We start from the raw sequence: 25,215 nt of genomic DNA, 5'->3' as shown, positions 1-25,215 counted from the left end.
CCCAAAAAATTATAGTCATTGTAGAGAAAAGCTTAAAAACACGCAGTAATGATTCATTACGCGTGTGCTTCAAAACGTATTCTCGTGTTATCAAAACTTTTTTGTAATTTACTATGTCTTCTTGACACTTAGATATTTTCACAGTCGTTATTCCAATGGGTTTATCAAACATATATGCTAGACTAAATACTTTTTGGAGTTTTTAACGAACTAATAAGTTTGAATTTAAAATAAAATATGTGGTTCAGCATTTGGGTAACTCAACACTACAATGGCACCTGCTCCTATTCCGTGCATTTTGCGCTGCCCTGCGCACAGCGTCGCTGTTCTCCTTTATTTTAGGTTTATTTTCAGTCTCTTTATTACACTCCTTCCGTTCATGGTGGGTCCGTTCTTTGTGTGGTCATCTCAGACTCATTCGTTTAAACACTTATCCGATTGTAAAGATTAACGTGGCGTTAGGACTTTTTCAACTATTTCCACTCGGAGATTGTTCAACGTGTTTGGTTATCTTTCCTTCTGGATATTGCAGTATAGCACACAGGACAATGGATTTTAATCTAAGAAATTTGCTCATGACAAGGTACGTTGTCTCAATCGTTTTGTCCGTTTTCTTGAACACAGCATCGGCTGTTATTCATTATTCTATTCCTGAAGAAATGGAGGAAGGTTCTGTGGTAGCTAATTTGGCAACAGATCTTGGACTGGATGTTAAGACTTTAACCAAGCGCAAGATACGATTAGATACGTTGTCTAATAAAAAATATTTGGATATTAACAAAGAAACAGGCGAGCTGCTAATTATGGAGAGGATTGACCGAGAATACATTTGCACGACAAAGTCAGCAGCAACGTGCATTTTGAAGCTTGATGCAACCATAGAAGGTCCAGTAAGGATGTTTAACATTGAGCTGGAAATTATTGATATTAACGACAATGCTCCTCATTTCAGAAGAGACACAATGCATTTAGACATTTCTGAATCAACGCCTGTTGGAGAGCGATTTTCATTAAACAATGCAATTGATCCTGACATCGGAAGAAACTCAGTTAAAACGTATTATCTTAGTGACAGTGATCAGTTTTCAATCGAAATTCAGACTGGTCGTGATGGATCAAAATTTGCAGATTTGATACTGAAAAAAGCTTTAGACAGGGAGGAAACTGCATTTCACAATCTCACACTTACTGCTGTAGATGGCGGAGCTCCTGTGCGCTCTGGCACAGCCAGCATCATCGTGCGAGTTCTTGACACGAACGACAACGCCCCTCAGTTTGATAAAGACAGTTACACAATAAACATAACGGAAAACTCTCCGATTGGGACTCTTGTAGTGAAATTAAATGCAACCGACGCCGACGAGGGATCTAATTCCGAACTAACATATGCATACAGTTTATATACGACAGAGAAAACGCAGCAAACGTTTAATTTAAACACAGATACTGGAGAAATTCGAGTAAAAGAAATGATAAATTACGAAGATTTACGGATCTATAACATGGAAATTGTGGCAACAGACAAAGGAACAATTTCTTTATCTGGAAATAGTAAATTAAGTATTCTAATAGTGGATGTAAATGACAATCATCCACAAATATCCATTAGATCATTCACTAGCCCAGTCAAAGAGGATGTAGCTGTAGGAACAGTTATTGCGGTGATTAGTGTGAGTGATAAAGATTCGGGAGAAAATGGTCAAATGGACCTCAGTATTTCTAAAAAACTGCCCTTTGGCTTAAAAGAAATATCTGATAATTATTACGAGCTCGTGGTGTCAGAAACACTGGACCGTGAAAGTCTACCAGAATATGATATCACATTTACTGTTACTGACAGAGGAAACCCTCCTTTATCGGATAATGAAACTATAACTCTAGAGTTGCTCGACGTTAACGACAACGCGCCACAGTTTCCTACATCATTTTACACTTTGCAAGTTGATGAAAATAATCCACCTGGTGCGTTACTCAGCTCCCTCACCGCACACGATCCAGATCTCCATGAAAATCAATATCTCGTTTATTTTATAATAGAAAAAGAAATTGTGAATACGTCGATGTCCATGCTGTTCTCCATTAATCCAGAGAACGGTGATCTTTACGCGTTAAAGACGTTTGATTATGAGATAGAAAAAGAGTTCCTTTTCCATATTGAGGCTAGAGACTCTGGTGTTCCTCCACTCAGCAGTAATGTAACGGTTCACATTATTATCATGGACCAGAACGACAACACACCAGTTATAGTGTCTCCATGGCGCGCGCACGGCTCCCTCGTGAAGGAGAAAATACCGAGATCCACTGATAAAGGAACTCTGATAGCCAAAATAATTGCTATAGACACAGACTCTGTACACAACTCTCGCATTACTTATCAGTTTCTCCAGAACACGGATGCTACATTATTTAGTCTGGACCAGTACAACGGAGAGATCCGGACCACGAGAATGTTCAGTTACAGAGATGCGCGTCACCAGCGGCTGGTGGTGATCGCCAAGGATAATGGAGATCCCTCTCTTTCTGCTACAATCACCATCACACTGTCCACGGTGGAGACCGCGCTTAAAAGCTATGCTGACATGACTGAAGTGCCTTTAGAATATGACATCTTTTCAGATTTAAACCTGTATCTGGTGATCGGACTGGGCTCGGTGTCATTTCTGTTACTGATCACCATACTGGTGACCATCGTGCTGAAGTGTCAGAAACCAAAGCCCAGTAAAGCTGCTCCTCCCTGCAGGAACAGTGTGATCAGTGAGAGGAACTCTACCATCGCAGATTCCACCCTGGTTTCCAACGATGCCTACTGGTACAGTTTATTTCTAGCAGAGACCAGGAAAGGAAAGTTGGTAGTTAGACAACCTGTGCCAAAGGGGACAAGATACGTTGTGTCCAGTATACCGAGGAGCACAGGAATGACTGAGACTAGTGACTCAGCTGCATCTACTTTACAGGTAAGAGATAGTCACTAAGAAACAGCAAAATCGCCACTGCTTTTCTTAAAATTGTATCCAAAGTTTTATGGACATACCCAACGGCTTTAAACTATAAACTTTAGTTCATTTATAGATTCATTATAGAGAAACCGAGACCAATTTCCTTTTCCTCCTCTAATATTTATAAGATCAAAGATATTGGCTTAGAAAACATTACATTTATTTTCTTGATAAATTATTTTAACTTTGCTCAATGACTGTAGTGACTCTCTGGAAACACACAATTGCTTCTTCACCCGCTCTTTTTAAAGTTTTAAACGCTGTATTGCAACTTGTGTTTGTAAAAACGTTTAGTGTAAAAAAGTACAGTATTATAACGATTACTCATAGTTTCAAACACAAAGCGTCGCTGTTCGATAAAAAAACGCATGTGCAGGTAGTCGCCGTTAGTGTATGGTTTTAAGGACACATACATTCAGTAGACGTAGCGATATTCTCATCGTCTAATCATCTGGATCTGTAATTTATCTTGAGGCAATATCTTGTATTTTTTTCTGTACCGTTATTAGTGCGTAGGATAAAAGTCGAGATCTTAAAGTAAAAGAATGGAAGGTGGAATGAAACCACAGCTACCGATCTGCGCGTCAGCCTTTCTTCTCTTTACATATATTTTATGTGGCGTGTCTGCTGTTACCCACTATTCTATCCCTGAAGAAATGAAGGAAGGATCCGTTGTGGCAAATTTGGCTTTGGATTTGGGACTGGACGTGAAAACGATGAGCAGTCGAAAAATGAGGTTAGACGTAATTTCTAATAAAAGTACTTAGAAATGAACAAGGAGACTGGCGAGCTTTATATTTTGGAAAAGATTGACAGAGAGTACCTTTGTTCTAAGACAGCAACAACATGCTTCATTAAAATAGAGGTGACACTTGAGAATCCAATAAGAATATTTAACATAGAAATTGAAATTTTGGATATTAATGACAACGCACCCAGGTTTCGGAGGGATACGATTCATTTGGATGTCTCAGAGTCGACTCATGAGGGTGAACGATTTTCTCTTAGTAATGCAGTTGATCCCGATATAGGAACGAATTCTATTAAAACGTATCATTTGAGTGAAAGCGAATATTTTGATATAGAAATTCAGACTGCTAGAGACGGTGCCAAGTTTGCTGATTTAATTCTAAGACGAGTTTTGGACAGAGAGACACAGGCTGTGCACAGTCTGATCCTTACTGCTGTAGATGGTGGAGTCCCAGCCCGGTCTGGCACATCAAGGATTATAGTGCGGGTGCTGGACACAAATGACAACGCCCCTAAATTCGACAAAGATATTTATAAAATATATTTAATGGAAAACTCCCCAATTGGAAACCTTGTAGCGAAGTTAAACGCAACGGATCTTGATGAAGGATCCAATTCAGATATTACTTATTCGTTTAGTCTTTACACATCTGAGAAAACACAGGAAGCGTTTAGTTTAAATCCGAATAATGGTGAGATTAGAGTTAAAGGAGTTATTAATTATGAGGATTTCAGAATATACGACATGGAGGTAATAGCAACAGATAAGGGAACGAGTAGTCTGTCTGAACAATGCAAAGTAACAATTCTAGTTACAGATATGAACGATAATCATCCGGAAATATCTATAAAATCTTTCTCGAATCCCATCAAAGAGGACGTAGCTGTAGATACAGTTATTGCCGTGGTCAGTGTAAGTGACAAAGATTCAGAAGAAAATGGCCATATTGATGTTCATGTTTCGGAAAAGTTGCCTTTTGCATTGAGAGAATTGTCAGACAATTATTACGAGCTCGTTGTTTCAGAGCTTTTGGACCGTGAGAAGGTTGCAGAATATGACATCACGTTCATTGTTACAGACAGAGGAAACCCTCCTTTATCTGATAACGAAACTGTAATTTTAGAGCTGTTGGACGTGAATGACAACGTCCCACGATTTTCTCAATCAACGTATACTATACAGGTTATGGAAAATAATCCACCCGGAGGTTTGCTGAGTTCAATAAATGCTGTTGACCCAGATCTCCATGAAAATCAATATCTCGTTTATTTTATAGTAGAAAAAGAAATAGCAAACACCTCAATGTCCATGCTGTTCTCTATTAATCCAGAGAACGGTAACCTTTACGCACTAAAGACGTTTGATTATGAGATTGAGAGGGAGTTTGTCTTTCATGTTGAGGCTAGAGACTCTGGTGTTCCTCCACTCAGCAGTAACGTGACCGTTCACATTATTATCATGGACCAGAACGACAACACACCAGTTATAGTGTCTCCATGGCGCGCGCAAGGCTCAGTGGTACAGGAGAAAATACCAAGATCCACTGATAAAGGAACTCTGATAGCCAAAGTAATTGCTTTAGACACAGACTCTGTGCACAACTCTCGCATAACCTATCAGTTCCTCCAGAACACGGACGCTACATTATTCAGTTTGGACCAGTACAACGGTGAGATCCGGACCACGAGAATGATCAGTTACAGAGACTCGCGCCACCAGCGGCTGGTGGTGATCGCCAAGGATAATGGAGATCCCTCTCTTTCTGCTACAATCACCATCACACTTTCCACGGTGGAGACCGCGCTTAAAAGCTATGCTGACATGACTGAAGTGCCTTTAGAATATGACATCTTTTCAGATTTAAACTTGTATCTAGTGATCGGACTGGGCTCGGTATCATTTCTGTTACTGATCACCATACTGGTGACCATCGTGCTGAAGTGTCAGAAACCAAAGCCCAGTAAAGCTGCTCCTCCCTGTAGGAACAGTCTGATCAGTCAGAGGAACTCTACCATCGCAGATTCCACCCTGGTCTCCAACGATGCCTACTGGTACAGTTTATTTCTAGCAGAGACCAGAAAAGGAAAGCTGGTAGTTAGACAACCTGTGCCAAAGGGGACAAGATACGTTGTGTCTAGTATACCAAGAAGCACAGGACTGTCTGAGACTAGTGACTCAGCTGCCTCAACTCTACAGGTAATTAGATTTTTTTTTAATTCATAATAAATTAAAGAGTCCAGGTCTTTTTTGAAAAAGAATATAAAATTCCTACAGTTTAACTCACGGAAACTGTTGTTCATTTATCATAATTGGGTATTCTATTAATCTGGGGTTATGATACTTTGGAAATGCAAAACATATATTGGCGAGGTTTATGACCATATGAGCTCAATATTACATCCTTAAACTTTTATAGTATTTGCATTGGTATAAAAAAAATAGCAATAGGGTTACACTTATATAGAAAACTTCAACGTGACATGTATTTTCACTACAACTATAGGCACATTTTTCACCCTGGATAAAGCCGTGTGCCAAATGTTTTAAATAAAATGCACATGAATCGATTTATTAAAAAAATAAAAATAAATCCGATGGATTTTGTATTGAAAAAGTCTGTGCACTTAGCGTCGCTGTTCACCAGCAAAAGATATTTTCTATCTAACGTCATTATTATGTCTTCAGTCGGTTGGGTGGAGTTGGCGTACTGTAGCTGTCGAGAAATACGCACTGTCGATACGCTGGCGAGAATGTATTCTTCATCCAGCTGAAGCAAATTTCTTTGTTGATTACTTATCGGTTTCATTTTCCTTACTTCACACAAGTGATTGCTTGTTTTTGGGTTTACATGACCGCAGTAGAATGGAGAGCCACATACTGAAACAGCTATTGTGGAGGTACGTCTCACCATCCCTACTAATTTTTACATTTATTTACTCTGCGTTTGCTGTTACACACTACGCCATACCCGAAGAAATGAAAGCGGGATCTGTGGTTGCAAACCTCGCAACCGATTTAGGACTTGATGTGAAAACCTTGCGTGTACGAAAAATGCGACTAGATGTTGTAGCCAACAAAAAATACATGGACGTCAACACAGACACGGGGGAGCTTTACATCGTGGAAAAAATGGACAGGGAGCAAATGTGCAACGTTAAAACAGCTACATGCTTTTTGAAGTTGGATGTCATACTTGAAAATCCAGTAAGGATGTTTAATATTGAAATTGAGATAATGGACATAAACGATAATTCACCACAATTTCGTCGGGATACCATTCATCTTGATGTTTCCGAATCAACAATAGCAGGAGAGAAGTTTTCTCTAACCAATGCTGTTGACCCCGATGTCGGCTCAAACTCTATTAAAACTTATTATCTTAGCGAAAGTGACTATTTTAATATAGACATACAAACTGGACGTGATGGATCGAAGTTTGCAGACTTAATTTTGAAAAGAGTTTTGGACCGTGAGGAAAAGGCTATGCATAATCTTATACTCACCGCTGTAGATGGCGGGACCCCTGCGCGTTCAGGTACAGCTAAAATTATTGTTCGGGTTCTAGATACCAACGACAACGCCCCTCAGTTTGATCAAGACAGATACACTATAAACCTAATGGAAAATTCACCTATTGGAAGCCTTGTAATCAAATTAAATGCAACGGATAAGGATGAGAGCACGAATTCTGACATTGAGTACTCATTTAGTCTTTATACTTCTGAGAAAACCCAGTCGACGTTTGGATTGAACTCAAATAATGGTGAAATAAGAGTTAAAGAAATGATCAATTACGAGGATTTCAGAATTTATGATGCGGAAATAATAGCTAAAGACAAGGGTGCCAATTCATTATCTGGACAATGCAAGGTGACTATACTAATCAAAGATATGAATGACAACCATCCGGAAATTTCTGTGAAATCGTTTTCAAGTCCAATTAAAGAGGATGTAGCGGTAGATACAGTTATTGCAGTAATTAGTGTGAATGATAAAGATTCGGGAGAAAATGGTGAAATTGATATCCAGATTTCTGATAGGTTACCTTTTAAACTCAGAGAGGCATCGGACAGTTATTATGAGCTTGTAATTTCAGAACCGTTGGACCGTGAAAAGGTCCCAGAATATGACATCACATTCACCGTAACTGACAGAGGAAACCCTCCTTTATCTGATAATGACACTATAACTCTAGAACTGCTGGACGTTAATGACAACGTACCACAGTTTCCACAATCATTTTACACAATACAAGTGATGGAAAATAACCCACCTGGGGCAATAGTGGGTTCCCTCACTGCACATGATCCAGACCTACATGAAAATCAATATCTTGTATATTTTATAGTAGAAAAAGAAATAGCAAACACCTCAATGTCCATGCTGTTCTCCATTAACCCAGAAAATGGTAATCTTTATGCATTAAAGACATTTGACTATGAGATAGAGAAGGAGTTCCTTTTTCATATAGAGGCCAGAGACTCTGGAGTTCCTCCACTCAGCAGTAATGTGACCGTTCACATCATTATCATGGACCAGAATGACAATACACCAGTTATAGTGTCTCCATGGCGCGCACATGGCTCATTAGTGGAAGAAAAAATACCCAGATCCACCGACAAAGGAACTCTGATAGCCAAAGTAATTGCAATAGACACTGATTCTGTGCACAACTCAAGGATTACTTATCAGTTTCTCCAGAACACGGATGCTACATTATTCAGTCTGGACCAGTACAATGGAGAGATCCGAACCACAAGAATGTTTAGTTACAGAGATTCGCGTCGGCATCGGTTGGTGGTGATCGCCAAGGATAACGGAGATCCCTCTCTTTCTGCTACAATCACCATCACACTGTCTACAATGGAGACCGCGCTTAAAAGCTATGCTGACATGACTGAGGTGCCTTTAGAATATGACATTTTTTCAGATTTAAACTTGTATCTGGTGATCGGACTGGGCTCGGTATCATTTCTGTTACTGATCACCATACTGGTGGCCATCGTGCTGAAGTGTCAGAAACCAAAGCCCAGTAAAGCTGCTCCTCCCTGCAGGAACAGTGTGATCAGTGAGAGGAATTCTACCATCGCAGATTCCACCCTGGTCTCCAACGATGCCTACTGGTACAGTTTATTTCTAGCAGAGACCAGAAAAGGAAAGCTGGTAGTTAGACAACCTGTGCCAAAGGGGACAAGATACGTTGTGTCTAGTATACCCAGGAGCACAGGAATGACTGAGACTAGTGACTCAGCTGCGTCCACTCTACAGGTAGGATGCAAAAAGTTAATATTATTCACATCTATCTTCTTGCCTTGCTCAGTTTATTATCTAAACCAGCTTTTTCAAGGGATCTCAATGCAAATATGATTTTGCAATGGGCCCAGAAATTTGACGAAAATTTTAACTAATTAAAAACAAGTTGGGAAATTTCCGTGTTGTATTCTCAGTGACTTGATTAACATATTAGATTGGCTTGACTAACATATTAGATTAAAGTAGAATAAAGACTGAATCAAGTATTTTCTATTTTACATTATTAAACTGTGTTATTTTAAAAATGGCCTAGATTTTTAATTGTTCTTTCAGTAGATGTGAAAGTACCATTTAATATCACATTTGTTTTTGCAAATGTTTCTACTCAGGCTCACATTGTTAAAGCGTATGATTTGTTGAAAACTATTCTTGGCCATGATCTATGCATTGATTAACAAACAATATCCATGTATTTAAAGGTTAATGCACTGCTACCTCATGTTGTAAATAAATGTTCTTACTTTTGTCAGTATTCTCTACAGGGATTAAGTGGATTTGCTAAACAGTCCACAGTACAATTGTTGGTTTATACAGAGTACTGTTAAGCAGTCGTCTGGTCCATGATGAAGCCTTCATCAGAGAAGTGTCTTTTGTGGGAATAAATATAATTTACCTGCCTCCACTTGATGGACTCACTCAGTAACGAATGACTTTGAGTAAGTGAGCAAGCAATCCTTTAGCCTTGATTACAGTTCTTAGTGATTCCAATCAAGGGAAACAGAAAATCCTCACCTTTTAACACAACAAGACACCACATGTTTCTGTTTCTCAGACTGACAAGCCCGGACTAAATTATCATTGATAAGCTTTTGTGAGGATTGTGCTCACACCTCCCTGAAGAGTCTCCAACAAAGATTAGTATGCCAAACTAGTTTGAATGTTTTGGCACTTTCTATCACAGCTAGCATTACCATTTTCATTATTTATGAAGTAAATTATGTGGGACGCATATTTTATTCTACATGTTATTCTTTTTCACATTACCTTTTACCTTCGAAATGTATTTGATACTCAGGATGTAATTGCATTTTCTGCTCTAGTAACCTGGATTTTAAAGTGCTCAGTTAATGTAAAATGCATTTACATTTTGTATCTTACAGGAATATGTTGCTGTTAACAAAACATTTGTTCTCTTAGTATCTCTCTTATTTTACAAGAGATATACACTATATTGCCAAAAGTATTGGGTCACCTGACCTTCCTGCTATATGTAGTTCTTTTCCAAATTGTTACCACAAAGCTGGAGGCGCAATAATAAAATGTTGCATTCACTTGAACTTGGAAATCCAAACCTGTTCCTTAATGGCTATGTCCCTGTGCACAAATTGAGCTCTTTGAAGATATGATTTACATGCTTTGGAGATTTTATCCCTACTAAACACCTTTGGGATGAATTGGAACACTGACTGAACTCCAGGTCTCCTCAACTACATCAGTACCTTCCTTTCGTAATACCCTTGTGGCTGATGAACACAAATATCCATAAGCACACTCCAAAATCTAGTGGAAGAGCTTCCCAGAAGAGTGGAGGGAATTGTAAGAGCAAATTGAGACTAAATGTGGAATGCTATATTTAAAAATCACATAACATAGTTATGACCAGGTGACCCAATACTTTTGACAATATAATGTATAACGCAGTGAGATGTATCAGAAGCCATTGCCATAGTGGAGAGGTTTATGCTGACCAATGTAATGGATGCAATGCAATGGAACACACTCAGTTAACATTTCAGGTGAAAGTGATCATTTCAACAATGAGATCTATACTGATCAAGATGACGTTTGATGATTTGGTTTAAAAAAGTTTTAGACTGAGATGAGCAGACTGTTTATAATTCTGGAACGTCCCTGCACATTCATAAACAGCTAATAATATTGTTCGTCTACTGTATACAAATGACAACTTTAATCCATTTGAAAAATAATGTTGCACCATAAATCTAACGGAAAACTCTCTCACTGGGAGCTTTGTACTAAAATAAAATGAAAGAGATAAAGGCAACTGGTCAATTCTGATATTTTTTCTTGCAGTATGTATACCTGGAAAATAAGGTGAGGTGGTAGTTTTGTGATTAAGGCATTTTACCTTTTACTGGTTTTGAAGGTTGTGAGTTCAAATCCCCACCACACCAAGCTGCCTCTCCTTGACCCCTGAGCAAGGCCGCTAACCCCATTTGCTCAGTTGTCTGAATGAATAAAAAACAAAACCAAAGGAGACTATAAGGACAAAAGTATTGGGACACCACTGCCATATGTGGTTCTTCTTCAAACTGCTACAACAAAACTGGAGGCACACAATTGTATAGGATGTTTTTGGATGTGGTATAAAAAATGTTGTGTTCACTTGTGTTCATGCGAGCTCCATGAAGATAAGATTACATGGCTTAGAGAGGAAGATCTCAAGTGGCCTGCTATAGAGCTCTGATCTCCAACCCACCATGGGATGAATTGGAACACTGTCTGCATGCCAGGCCTCCTCGCCTTACATCAGTTCCTGACTTTACTAACTTCCTTATGGTTGATGAACACAAATGTCCACAACCAAATATCCAAAATTTATGAAACATCTTCCCAGAAGATGTAAGACAAGAGCCAACTGGGACCAAATGTGGAATGCGATACTCAAAATTCACCTACCATACTTATGACCAGATGTTCACAAACCTTTGGCAGTATAGTGTAAATCACTCTCGATAAGGGCGTCTACCAATGACATGATTGTAAATGTAAGAAACAGAAATTGTTTTGTTTAAATCCATAAAGTTTTTATAGTAAAATTGACACTAATCTTTGAAGATGTTAAACTATATAAATTGTATTGGAAATTGTAGCAATGGGCAAAAGAGCAAATCTTTATGAATGATCAATTGTTTACCAGTCCTGTTATAGAGAATTGAGAGAGCATCATTGTAGCTTAAGTTTTGCGATGGTTAGTTTGAACGATAATGATTCATAGGGAAAATGGCTAAATGTTTAGATTTCTGATAAACTACCAATTATGCTCAGAGAGATGTCCATTAATCATTTCAAGTTATTCTTTTAGCATCGTTGAATCACAAAAAGGTTACAAAATATGACATCACATTTACTGATCCTGACAAGGAAACCCTCTTTTATCTCTCTTTTATTTTATCTTTTATCTTTAGATCTGCTGGATGTTAGTGATAATGCTCGACAGTAGTTTATACAATACAGGCTCTGGAAAATAATTCACCTGGACTTTTATTCTGTTATTACTACATGTGAACCAGATCTCCATGAAAAACACATCTATATTATTTCATAATTGAAAAGGAAATTAAAATAGATTTTTTCTATGTACAGGATATTCCCCATTAATCCAGAGAATCTTTATGACTTAAATTTATTTGATTATGAGATAAAAAAATGTTTTTCCCATATTGGATTCAAAGACTCTGGTGTTCCACCTCTCAATAGTAACTTTCACATTATTATCATGGACCAAAATGAAAACAGACCAGCTTTAATGTTTCATTGGTGCTTGCACAGCTCAGTTGTTGAGAATAAATACCCAGAATCATTGACACAGAAGGTCTAATAGTATACATAATTGCTATACAAGCAGAGTCTGTTCCAAAATCCCACATTACATACCAGTTTCTCTAGAACTATCTTTGGTGATCGCTAAAGAGAGCCCTCTCTTCCTGCTATAATTACAAACAAACTGTCCATGGTAGAAACCACACTTAAACGCTCCAGAGAACCCTTTCTCTTCCACAGTCACCATTCTGCTAACATATGATAACATGACTGACATGGCATTAGAACAGGACATCTTTTCAGATTTAATTCTACTTGGCTTGGTGTCATTCCTTTTATAATCACAATATTTGTGACCCTCTTGTTTAGGTCAGAAATAAAAAGCAAAACAAAGCTGATTCCTCTCTGTAGAAGCAGTGTTATCAGTAAAAAGAAGTCCCATTTCAGTTATGCCTCCTGCTACAGTTTGTGTCTATTGAAGACTGAAAAAGGAAAGCTGGTAGTTAGCGACAACCTGTGTCAAAACGGATAAGATTTGTTGTGTGTAGTAAAGCAAAAACACAGAACTACGACTAGTGACCCAGCTTTTTGAAACTTTCTAAACCAATGTGTGTATATCTTGCACCCATGCTACCATAACATAAGCTTTCAGAATTCCTAAAACTTCCTTAAGTTATTGTTACTATTCTTCTTCTTCTTCTTTTTTCGACTGCTCCCATTAGAGGTCGCTACAGAGGATCATCCGTCTCCATACTACTCTGTTCTCTACATCTGCTTCTTTCAAACCAACTACCTGCATGTCTTCCTTCATCACATCCATAAACCTCCTCCTTGGCCTTCCACTTTTCCTCCTTCCTGGTGGCTCCATCCTCAACATTCTCCTATCGATATACCCCATGTTCCTTCTCTGCACATGTCCAAACCATCTTAATCGGGCTTCTCTATTACTTTGTTCGGAAAATGTCCTACATGCACTGTCCCTCTAATAAATTTGTTTCTAATCTTGTCCATCCTCATCGCTCCCAATGAAAATCTCAACATTTTCAGCTTTGCAACCTCCAGCTCTCACCTTTTGTCTTTTAGTCAATGCCATTGTCTCTAGACCATACAACATAGCACATCTCACTACAGTCCTATAAACTTTCCCTTTTGCAGATACCATTCTATCACAAATCACTCCCACCACTCTTCTCCCACTCCACCCTGCCTGCACTCTTTTCTTCACTTCTCTAACACACTCTCCATTACTTTGCACTGTTGACCCCAGGTACCTGAACTCATCCAACTTCACCACTTCTTCTCCCTGCAATAGCACCACTTCACTGCCCTCCTTCTCATTTACACACATATTCTGTCTTACTCCTACTGACTTTCATAAGTTATTGTTACTGTTAAAAATGTTAAAAAATATTTAACATGTAATAACAAATGACAGATATCAATGATAATGCACCACCATTTAGATGAGACACATTACACCTGGACATATCAAATTCAAGTAATTTTTTTTCTTTGAATTCAATAAAGACATTACTTATAAAAACTTTCAGACAGGTCAAGATGGGTTAAAAAATGACATTTCTTGGCAAAGGAAGGTTATTTGTTTGAAATTAACTGTATTAGACTGGTCTTTTTACAAAGGATGCATTTGTCTAAATCTCAAACTGTGTGTGCCAACCCCATATAAATCTGTTCCAAAAGCAGTTCCTTTGATAATCAAATTGCAAATAGCCACACAATTGATCATTGGCTGCAGCAGTGGAGATTTATATTTCTTACTTGCAATATATTACTTGCTAAATATATTTCCTATACAATTCTGGAAATTATCAATTTTTTGTAGAATATTTTATATGGCCATCTTTAGTTTGTATAGTGTATGTGAAAAATCATACTGTATATTTTTTCTGTCTCTAATGACTATAAGTTTAAATCTGTAGCAGTGAAATTGGATGTTCATAGATATTTAAAATCATCTGTTTTGTTTATTTTTTTTAAAACAAAAATTCTGCATAAGCCAATAGTATCCTTTTTTATTTCTAGCAGTTTTGCAATATGAATAACAATTGTTTATGGTAGGGAGTGGTTTTAAAGTAATGCCAGATGTTTCCAGACTTTCCACATATTGTTGAATGTTATAATTGCTGTGCCAAGTGTGCTTGGCTAATTTTTTTATTATTCTTGCAAGTTTATTTACAATGTTTTGCTTTCCTGACTCAAACACTGTGCTTTTCATCACTGTTTGTGACAGAAATTAAGATTTTGAGTACAGAGAACACAAAATAAAGGTTAACATAAATCTAAATAATTAAGATTAAGAAACACTGTTTTAGTGTTGTTCTTATTACACATGGTTAGTATTTTTCCATGATCTATTGTTACAGATCTCCCATGACTGCTAAAATATATACTGGTGGTGGCTTAGTTAAAACATGATAGGTCTATAAACATGATGCATTTATTTGAGATGTGCAGTCTACTTTTATCTGCCTTTTTTTTATGTTATATAATTTGTATTTGGGCCTATTTCTTATGAACACACAAATTGTATATTTAATATAACTAGTATGGTTAGTTATGGTTATTTAAAAACATACATTTCATATACAATACATTCAAAAATTATTCAGACACCCTTAATTTTATTATTATTTTTGTTAGGTAGCATCCTGATATTACAATAATTCAAATACATTTTCTCTTCATTAATCTACACTCAGTACCCATAATGACAAAGTGAAAACAGAATTCTAGAAATAAAAACAGCTGAAATATTGCATGTACATATAATTATTCAGACCTTTTAATGAGTACTTAGTTGCAACAAGCTTTGCACAATTTTATTTTTGGTATTCTTCATGGCAAATCCTTTCAAGATTGGTAAGACTGAATGGGGACCATCAGTGGACAGCCACTTTCAGGTCTCTTCAGAGCTGTTTAATAGGGTTCAGGCCAGGGTTCCTGCTGGGCCACTCTAATAAATTCACAGAGTTGTCCCTAAGCCACTCTTGTGTTGTGTTTGCTGTGTGCTTCTGCAAACACTGAGGTTCTGAGCAATGTGGAACATGCTATTATTGAGGAAATCTCTTTACTTTGCTACATTTAGATTTACCTACACTTTGACAAGTTGTCTAGTCCCTGCTGCAGAAAATAAAAAGACACCATAATGCTGCCTTCACCATGCTGCACTGTTGGGATGGTTTTGGGCTGGTGATGAGAGATGCTTGGTTTCCTCCAGACATAACATTTAGAATAGAGGCCAAACAGTTCAATCTTGGTTTCATATTGTTCCACACAGTCTAAGAGTCTTTCATCAGGCTTCCATGGGTTTTGCACCAAGGAGACTCTTCAGTCCACTCATCATTGATCATTGGGTTCTTGGTCACTTCTCTTACTTACGCCTTTTTCCTTCAATTGCTCAGTTTGGAATGATAGCCATGTCTTGTAATAGTCCTGGTTGTGCCATACTTCTCCCATACGGAAATCTGATATATAGCAATAGCGCATATGTTGCATACGCGTTCATGTTTGGATTTTACAGATACAAAAATATGTCAGATACTTATACATATATTTCAGAATATTACAAAAATGAATTTTTTTTATATATGTAACAGATATTTTCCCAAAGACACATACAGTATATACATGGTCATATGGGTAAAGGATGTTTTGTATAGGGTATATATATATATATATATATATATATATATATATATATATATATATATATATATATATATATATATACCCTATACAAAACAAGGAACAAGGAACCAAATCTAACAATTAGTTTCTACATCCAACAGCAAAGATGCCTAAGATAAGAACAAGACTGACCTCTCAAATTTCTACTTTCTAAGAGTGTGTCAATGTTGAACAGTCCCATGATCAAATTCTACATTAACATCTATGTGACACTAGTTTCATATAGTAAATAATTAGATAACAACATCAGGTCTTATATATTATGTTTTACTTTAATTCACTTTAATATATAATTTATAGTGTTACACAATGTATTAAAGTATATGTACAATGTATAAAAATATTAGAGAGTAAGTTAAAAAAACAAGTTTTCCACATGTTTGTACATACACCTTATTATATATGTCTCAAGCAACGAATAGAACTACAAATATGTTCATACTGTATATGTTCACATATATTAACTATCATTTTATTCACTATATTGCCAAAAGTATTTTGTCACCTGACCTTTCCTGCTATCTGTGGTTATTTCCGATTTACTTGCACTTGGAAACCCAAACCTGTTTAGCATGGCAATGCCCTTGTGCACAAAGTGAGCTCCATGAAGATATAGTTTTCATGCTTTGGAAAGGAAGATCCTGAGTAGCCTGCTATAGAGCTCTGATCTCATCCTTACCTTTTAACGCCTACTTATGACCAAGTGACCCAATACATTTGGCAATATAGTGTATATATGTTCATATATGGCTATAGATCAGATTTCCGTATGGGCTTCTAGTACGATTTCATTTCCAGACTCACAGAAACTACTGTGCTATTGGGAATCTTATATGCAGCAGCAGTTTTTTGTAGCCTTCTCCAGATCTGTGCCTTTCAACAATCCTGTTCAGTTCATCAATTTCTGTCAGTACCTCTGACCTTATGGTTTAGTTTTTACTCTGATATGCATTGCCAGCTTTGAGGGCTTTTATAGAGAGGTGTGTGCCTTTCCAAATCATGGCCAATCAATAAACCTTTCCACAGGGGGCCTTCAATCAAGGTGTAGAAACATTTTGCCAATGATAAGAGAATTGAAAAGCACTTTAGCTAATTGTCAACTGTTGTTGCAAAGGGTCTGAATACTTATGAACATGTGATAGTTCTTTTTTCTAATTAAAAAAGGAGAATACAGACATTTAAAAAAAATCTGTATGGTACAGAGTGCAGAATAATGAGTGAGAAAAAATATTTGACTCTTTGAATTTTAGAATCAGGCTGCAACATAAAATAAAAAAAGTTAATACTTTCTGAATGTACAGACAGAAAGGTAAGTAAGGCAACTATGTGTCTGCGTGTGTGTGAATGAGAGAGAGAGAGAGAGAGAGAGAGAGAGAGAGAGAGAGAGAGAGAGAGAGAAAGAGAGAGCATGGATGTCTGAGTGCAGGAAAGAGAAATTTGCCAAAATATTTATCTTAATTGGATATTTGTAAATGTTAACACCCTAACACAATCAAAGCATGTCATTTAATGATTTGATCAGTTAAATTATTGTCCATAATAATATCTTTAATTTGACAAACAATTTAACTGGATCTTCCAGTTGACAATATTTTGTGATGTTTGAAACTAATAAAATAGTATTTATTATAATAGCATTTAAGAAAATTTTAAACACTGCATTATTTTACCTTGTCCATTTTTTACACCTTAAAACACTGATTAAAATTGTCTCTTGTCTTTGTTTCTATTCTAAAGTACTCAAAATGAGAGATGTCCCTTCTCATGCTGGAGGTACAGTATGGAGCCCTGTCATCTTCTTTCTGGAGCACCTCCAACATGTGCCCTTTGACTTTTTACCTTTTCTATAATAAATGTATATATATATATTAGGGGTGTAACGTGCCTTTTTTTACGTGCGGAACATAGTTAAAATCTTAGAGGACTGAACTTCGTTTAGTCTCCACCTTGCAGTTTGAGCTCATTTCTTTTTATTGTTATTATTAAACTTGAAAACATACAAATCAATGTCAAGGATATAAAAAAGAAATCAGAGTCACTGTGAAATATGATTTGTTTTGCCCATGCATGAAAATGATGAAGAATCCATAGCACTAGCATTAGCCACTAATCAAGAAGTGGCTAGTGGCTAATGCTAGGCTATGGATTCTTTAGCATTTTATGTCCAGCTTCAAGAATTTCTCTTAAAAGGAGATAATAAAAATGTTATTGCATTAAGTCTATTAATTTTATTTATAAAATATTATAAAATATTATTTGACAATATTTTATTTTTATTAAATAATATATATTTTTTAATTATAAAAAAAATCATAAATGTTAATAATAATAATGAACTGCGTTAATAAAAATGGCAAACAATTTTATGTTCTGCATTTCTTCCCTTAACTATACCAAAATTGTACAATGACTTAAAAACTCAGGTACGTACCAAACCGTGAATTTTGTGTACCGTTACACTTATATATATATATATATATATATATATATATATATATATATATATATATATATATATATATATATATATTTTTTTTTTTTTTTGTGTTTCTGTGGTGCTTATGCTGTTCTCTTGTAGGAAGAGAAAGAGTAATTAATTTAACTGAATTTATTCTGATTTACTAGCATTTCCTTTATTTTATGATATATTGGCCAAGCCAAATTTACCAAACCAAATATGTACTTGTTGAATTTTGCTGCTTGAAAGTTTGATATTTACAATGCTACAGAAAGAATATGCCTATGGTAAATTCACATTGACATTAACCACTATGAACTTCCTAGTTTGTCATAAAAGTAATAATGACAGCAATTTACATTCAACTGGTAGTCCAAATTAAAGTAGTAGTCAAGGTATGCTTTTTTTCTAACCATTTATTTATATTTTTATGCATACCTGCTTTAAAACCTCCACACTGCATTCTGTTTGACAAGCATCACAGATAAACTACAGAATACCTAAAATGAAGGATGAAAAAGATTATTTAGCTTATCTTATTTAGCTTAAGCCAATAACCATATTATTTGCAAAGTTAATGAAAGAGAAGAGACAACTCTCCAGACACACCCTATATATGATCTTATGTATGATCGTCTCTAGGTTATGTATGTAAACCTAGTTCCCTGAGGGAACAAGATGCTGCGTCTTAATGCGTTGGGAATGATTCCACGTTGTCCACGATCTAAATCATGTGTGTAATCTGTCCAATAGACGGCGTCACTGGAGGGGTGACATCATGACTTGGATACTATAAAAAGCAAATGGAGTGAAGTTGGCGCCAGCTTCTGTAAAGGAGAAGGAAGCGCTGCAGGGAGCAAGGGGACACAGCGTCTCATTCCCCCAGGGAACTAGGGTTACATACCCAATGTCCAATACCGCCAGACTCAACAGTCCCTGACTAAACTGTGTGGCACAGCTTTGTTCGAAGGACAGAGGAGCCAGGAGTGGCACAGAGGTTGAGGTTATAGAGCCTGACAAAGGTCAGCAGGGTGGACCAGCCTGCAGTGTTGCAGATGTCTTCAAAAGGACACTCCAGAGGACCAAGACTTAGAGGCTGCCACACTCTTCTCGGAGGGCCGTAGCAGATGAGCAGTTGTCCTGACTTCCTCCAAGGACTCATAGTGTGGATGTAAGTGTCCAGTGCTCATACCAGACACACCCAGTTTAGATTCTCCTTGTCTGGGGCCTGAAATGGAGGAGGATAGGATGCCTGGGGGTCATGGTACAACCGAGGGCACCTTGGAGATGTAACCCGCTCTATGGTGCAAGAAGGCACTGGCCATGCCTGGAGTAAACGCCAAAAAAGGAGGGGGCCACTGAGAGGGCCTGTAAATCCCCTACTCTTCTCAGAGAGCATATAGCCAGAAGAAACACAGTCTTGACTGTGACGTAGCTCCATGATGCCTCGGTCAGGGGCTCAAAAGGGGGCTCAGATAGAGCCTCCAGCACGATGGCCAGGTCCCACCCAGGCATTCTAGGTCACACCGGAGACCTCAGCCTCCGGGTGCCGTAGAGAAAATGCGTCACCAGCAGGTCTCTGCCAAGTAATTGCTCCACAACGGGGATGATACGCCGAAACGGCGGACGCGTAGACTTTGAGGGTGGACGGAGCCAACCCTTTGGTAAACTGTTCTTTAAGGAATTCCAGCACTGAACCAACCGAGCATTGGACTGCTAATCGCACCACACAGTGAACAGTGAACAGTGAACCATCATGTGGAATAAGGCCTCTTCATGGAGAGGGAGCTCTGGAAGGGAGAATGGTCTTTACCAACCTAGTGTATAGACGAGATCCTCTGAGCTGTCTCCCCTCAGCCACAGCCTCCACAGCTCTGGGCAGGGGTCAATGATTGCACCCGTTGCTTAAGAGAGGAGATCCCTCATCAAAGGAATCTCCAATGGAGGGTGAGTGAAGATGGCTACCAGGTCCACAAACCACGGTCTGCCCGACAACGCGACGGGAAAAGGCGCACGAGCACAGCCTCAGCCACGCCTGAGCTATGGCATCCAGGGGGAATTAAGGGAGAACCCTAGGGGACAGTGCGACATCTTTCGAGACACAAACAGGTCCACCTGGACCTTGCTAAATTTCTCCAAAGCCTGCGAACAGGAGCTGGACCGGGCAGGTGAAGTTGGAGAAAGGGACAAGCCTGTCTCGAAACCGTCTGCGAGTTCCATCTGTACACCCCAAGAACTAGAGCTCCAGATACATGAGGAGTCGGGGCACCCTCCTTAAAGCGTGCCCATCGAGAGCGGAATGATCGCATAGACATGCGAGCCCAATGCGAGCACTCGGCTCCCCAGAGGCGCCACACAAATGCAAGGAAAGTTTGCTTAGCTTTCTTAGATGCCTTCATTTTTTACAAACGATTGACAAACAATGACATAAATACCCAAAGAGCACTTCATGAACAAACAGAAGCTGCCTTTGGCTTCACTCCATGTGCATTGTATAGCTTCAGGTTGTGACGTCACCCCACCGGTGGTCCATTGGACAGATTATACACGTGATTCAGAGCATGGACAACAAGGAAGTGTTCCCAAAGCGTTGTGATGCAGCTCAAGTTCCTGAAAGGGAAGTGATTTTGATCTGGAAATTGCACATTCATAACATGTTAAACACCCTTACCGTAATTATATATATTTTTTTTATATATATTTTGTTTTCACTGTGTGGACCACATTCAGTTTACATACTGTTATATAATTTCACATGATATAGAGGTATTGAACGATGGGATATTGCCAACTTAGCTTTTAGTCTTCTGTCAAAATAATTTTCAAAACCATATTTATTCTCTATGCATGGTATTTTTTTAGAAAGATTTTGTAAGAAACAAATAGGCTTAAACTATTGCTTTGTCTTCTGTTTAAATGATATGGCTTGGTTGCACTAAATATGTTTAGATACTGAAATATTACAGAGATTTTGACTTTCACTGCTTTTTGTCCTTGTGGTTTTCTTATTTCTAGGCCTCCACCACCACCAGCAGCAGTTCCTCTTGAGGCTCCACTTTCTTCTGTTCCATTCCACCTCTTGTTGCTGAAATGATGCTGAGAAGAAGCTGACCCCCCTTCCTGTCTATTTATTTTCTGCTTAAAAACATATGTCTCTGGATCTTTCTTGTACTTCTTTGTGTATCATGTGAATTAATTCTTAAAATCTAACACAGAATGGGATTTCAGCCAAGTTGATGCGTGCATTTCACTGGGCTCTATGCATGGATCTGCATGGGAATACATATGAAAGTTTTCTTCTTTATATGAAATTGTTGGGCATTCACTGTTTGACATATCAAAACTAAGCTCAGTGACAGCTTAAAATGCACATAAAATGAAGAATAATACAAAGAAGCAAAAAAAAACCCAACATATTTATCTAATTGGACCCTGAAATTGTGCATGAGGTTATGACCTTGAACCAGACAGGTAAAACTTTTACTCTTTGTGTTCACTGAATCCATAAACGTTTTTTGAGGTTTTATGAAAGTAGTGAAAAACTGTGAAACAGCACCACAGACCATTATAACAGTATGGATAAGGAAATGTATTATTCACTATTTACTGTGCTATTTATTCTGTGTATTAAACAATAAATGTATTGTTTTTGCTGATTTTGAATTCTTGCTGCCGGTAGAAAGTAAAAAAATAAAATAAAAAAGAGTGACAAAACCAGAGTGACAAACAAATCACAACAGATTACAATGTTTTGTTAATATAAATTCTACTGTATCACCTGTATTCATCAGAAATATTTTATTAGTCATTTGCTTTTAAATAAATTGTATCCATTTATTAGCTTATTTGACCTCATTAAATATCCTAGATTATGAAGGCTCAGTTAAGATGATTGTGTTCATTTAATATGAATAAACTTCCAAACAAAAACACACATCACTTTGTCAATTTCATATTACATTCACTTTAGTCATCTCAATTTACATATGTACTGTAAATAAGCACATATTAGACAAAATACAGTAAAAAAACATATAGCTTGCATTGTTGTGACCATTTTAAATATAACCATTTAAAATGTCTTCATACTATTTAATAGACTTTGCTGTATTCTAAGCATACTGTGTACAAAACACTAATCTACAGTAAGCATTTAATTTTTGGTTTTCTTTTTTTTATTTTATGTTTTTGATTTAAAAAATTATAGTTTATGATAATGAAATGTTTTGAGCTGTTTACATTGTTTAAACCCTTGTAAACCTAATTATTTTGGGATTCATTTTTGTGTGTTAACTTTTAATGTGCACTACATCATTTTTGCACTCTGAAGTTGCTTATTATTTGTAAATAGCAATCAGAGAAATGTTAATAAGATATATACAGGGTTCTGATGAATTTCCCAGGTAGACACATGTAGTGGATTTTGAAGGCAGTACATATATTCTTGTGAATTTATTATTGTAAAAGGTTAATTATGAGTTGGTTGCTACAAAAAAATACAGGAGGATTGCTGTAAAAGCTCTACGCAGTAAGAGAGTGAGAGAGAGAATATCTGCTCTTTCTTGAAACTCTCTTCCATTTGCAGTGCTGTGTGTAAATTGGCACTGAATCTCACACATAAACACACATGGTCTCAGTTTGACTTCAGCATGTTCTACCTTAGGGTGAATTGCATCAGAGTCTGTCTAACCTCTTAACCTTTCTCTTCAGCTTTATGACCGTCTGTAAATCATCATAAACTTAAGATACTTGTGGTTTGTTCATTTTAATAAAAAGGTAGAAAAACAAAAAAGTGTTTATTGTGATAAAGCGTATTGTGCTTTTATTTTTTTTTTACAGTTTAAGGAATGCAAACAGCACAGGTATACAGCAAATGTGTTACCTGTATAACCTGTATGTAGTTTAAATTTAGTCATGAGCTGTTTAATTTGATTGCTTCGATTTACATAGTATTGTGTATCAAGAAAATAAGTAACTGAAAGTAATGATATTGATACATGAGTAAATCTGATCATATACAAAAATACCCTTTTGTATTTCTGCTGCATGATACAATGGTGTTTGTTTTGTATGTTTGTATGGCAGGTGGATGATTTAAAAATATTCATCCAAAAAAAAACTGCAGCAAACTAATGCACAAACATTTTTCCTTTTTTTTTTTTTTTTTTTTTTTTTGTTATTTGTATTTTTATTATGCACATTAATAATTGCACATGTAAATTGTCCGCTTAGTTTATATGACCATTTAAAGCTGTTTTACCATATTGCATTTTACATTTACATTTTCCTGTGATTGCAGCAGTATAAATAAAATCCTTCAAAAGGATGCTGTTGTCTGTCTATTTCAAAATAGATGTATGTATTGAACAAAAAGGAAGAATAACAGAAACTCTTCCTCTCTTTCTCTTATCTTCACCTGATTTTACCCTCCCATCAGAGAGAGAGAGAGAGAGACTGCAGCAGTGCTCTGAACTGCAGCAGAAAGCACAAGCTAAGACACAAATAGAGTAGATTTAAACATGGCCAACACCCTTTCTATCCCACTTTTCTATCCACAAATACTCCCAGTATGATGCTTCTAGTTTTCCTAATGCTATTGGAGACCCATCCCCCAATTCTCCTATATGAAGCAGTGACAAATCCTGAATTGGGCTGACTGCTGGTTTCTAAACAAAAGCATTACTATTTAATGATCAAATAAAGGACAACGTCAACTAATTTAAACCATGTTTAATAAAAGTACACCTCAAATTGAGAGATTTTTGTCTTTTCATAGCAGCTAAATATAAGGGGGTTGTATCACTTATTCTCTTCCCCCTCCTTTGTGTTAATGTTCGGCACCAGAGACAGCGACCTTGCTCACAGGAAGAGCCGTTGCTATGGTGACAGGCTGCTGGCTGGATGGGAGGTGTGTGTGTGTGTGTGTGTGTGTGTGTGTGTGTGTGTGCACGCAGCCTGAAATCTGATATACAGACAAAACCTTTTCGCTCTGTAGCATCCCATGCACAAATCTTACATTTAAAATGCAAATCCTTTTAAGTTATAACCTAAAATATTTCCAGTCAAAATGACACATTAGCATTTCTAGCTATTAACCATATTTTATTTAAAAATGATACGGAATGTGTGATTTTAACCTTTGCTGTGATTGCGTCAAATGAATGAAAATTGGTTGATATGCCCTCTTGTGTTGGTGCGCTTTTACTGCAGGCGTGATATCAATACTCCGCCATTTCGCTTAGAAAAACATGACGTAATGCGTGCAGGACGGGTGGAGCATATCCTGTCACGTGGGTTGAGAAAGTGTACCACAAGGTGTCACTGTGCACCAGACAAAAAGTCGCTTACAATTTTTAACAATTAACAAGCAAACAAGCACATAAATAAGCTTTATAGATATTTAAAATAATATATTTAAATGCAGTTTATTTGTATAAATATTGTTAAATTATTAGATAATTAAAAAATGTAAATATATGATTATT

At 37.1% G+C, this 25,215-nt stretch overlaps 1 protein-coding gene across 7 annotated transcripts; it reads left to right on the top strand.

Annotated features, from left to right (window-relative positions):
• Nucleotides 1-3: 3 nt before the first annotated feature.
• Nucleotides 4-24,056, top strand: LOC124392416 (protocadherin alpha-C2-like). 7 transcript variants are annotated; one of them, XM_046859450.1, is made up of 3 exons: nt 4-2,954; nt 18,010-18,045; nt 21,746-24,056. In XM_046859450.1, exons 1-2 carry the CDS (start codon nt 549-551, stop codon nt 18,019-18,021), a joined length of 2,418 nt encoding a protein of 805 aa, XP_046715406.1. In that variant the 5' UTR covers nt 4-548; the 3' UTR covers nt 18,022-18,045; nt 21,746-24,056. The 7 variants fall into 7 exon arrangements, with proteins under 7 accessions (XP_046715406.1, XP_046715402.1, XP_046715408.1 ...); XM_046859452.1 differs by lacking the exon at nt 4-2,954 and adding an exon at nt 3,739-5,943; XM_046859448.1 differs by lacking the exon at nt 4-2,954 and adding an exon at nt 5,957-9,015.
• The last annotated feature ends 1,159 nt before the right edge of the window (nt 24,057-25,215 follow it).

The sequence above is a fragment of the Silurus meridionalis genome, chromosome 10 (genome assembly GCF_014805685.1).
Source record: "Silurus meridionalis isolate SWU-2019-XX chromosome 10, ASM1480568v1, whole genome shotgun sequence".
NCBI classification, from domain to species: domain Eukaryota; kingdom Metazoa; phylum Chordata; class Actinopteri; order Siluriformes; family Siluridae; genus Silurus; species Silurus meridionalis.
This window is presented reverse-complemented; position numbering and strand designations above follow the sequence as displayed.

Bases quoted from the DNA above. Each gene is read 5' to 3' on its own strand.
- LOC124392416 (XM_046859446.1), top strand. From the start codon at position 549: ATGGATTTTAATCTAAGAAATTTGCTCATGACAAGGTACGTTGTCTCA. The intron at 2,955-21,745 runs GTAAGAGATAGT...TCTTATTTCTAG, and splicing joins CAGCTGCATCTACTTTACAG to GCCTCCACCACCACCAGCAG.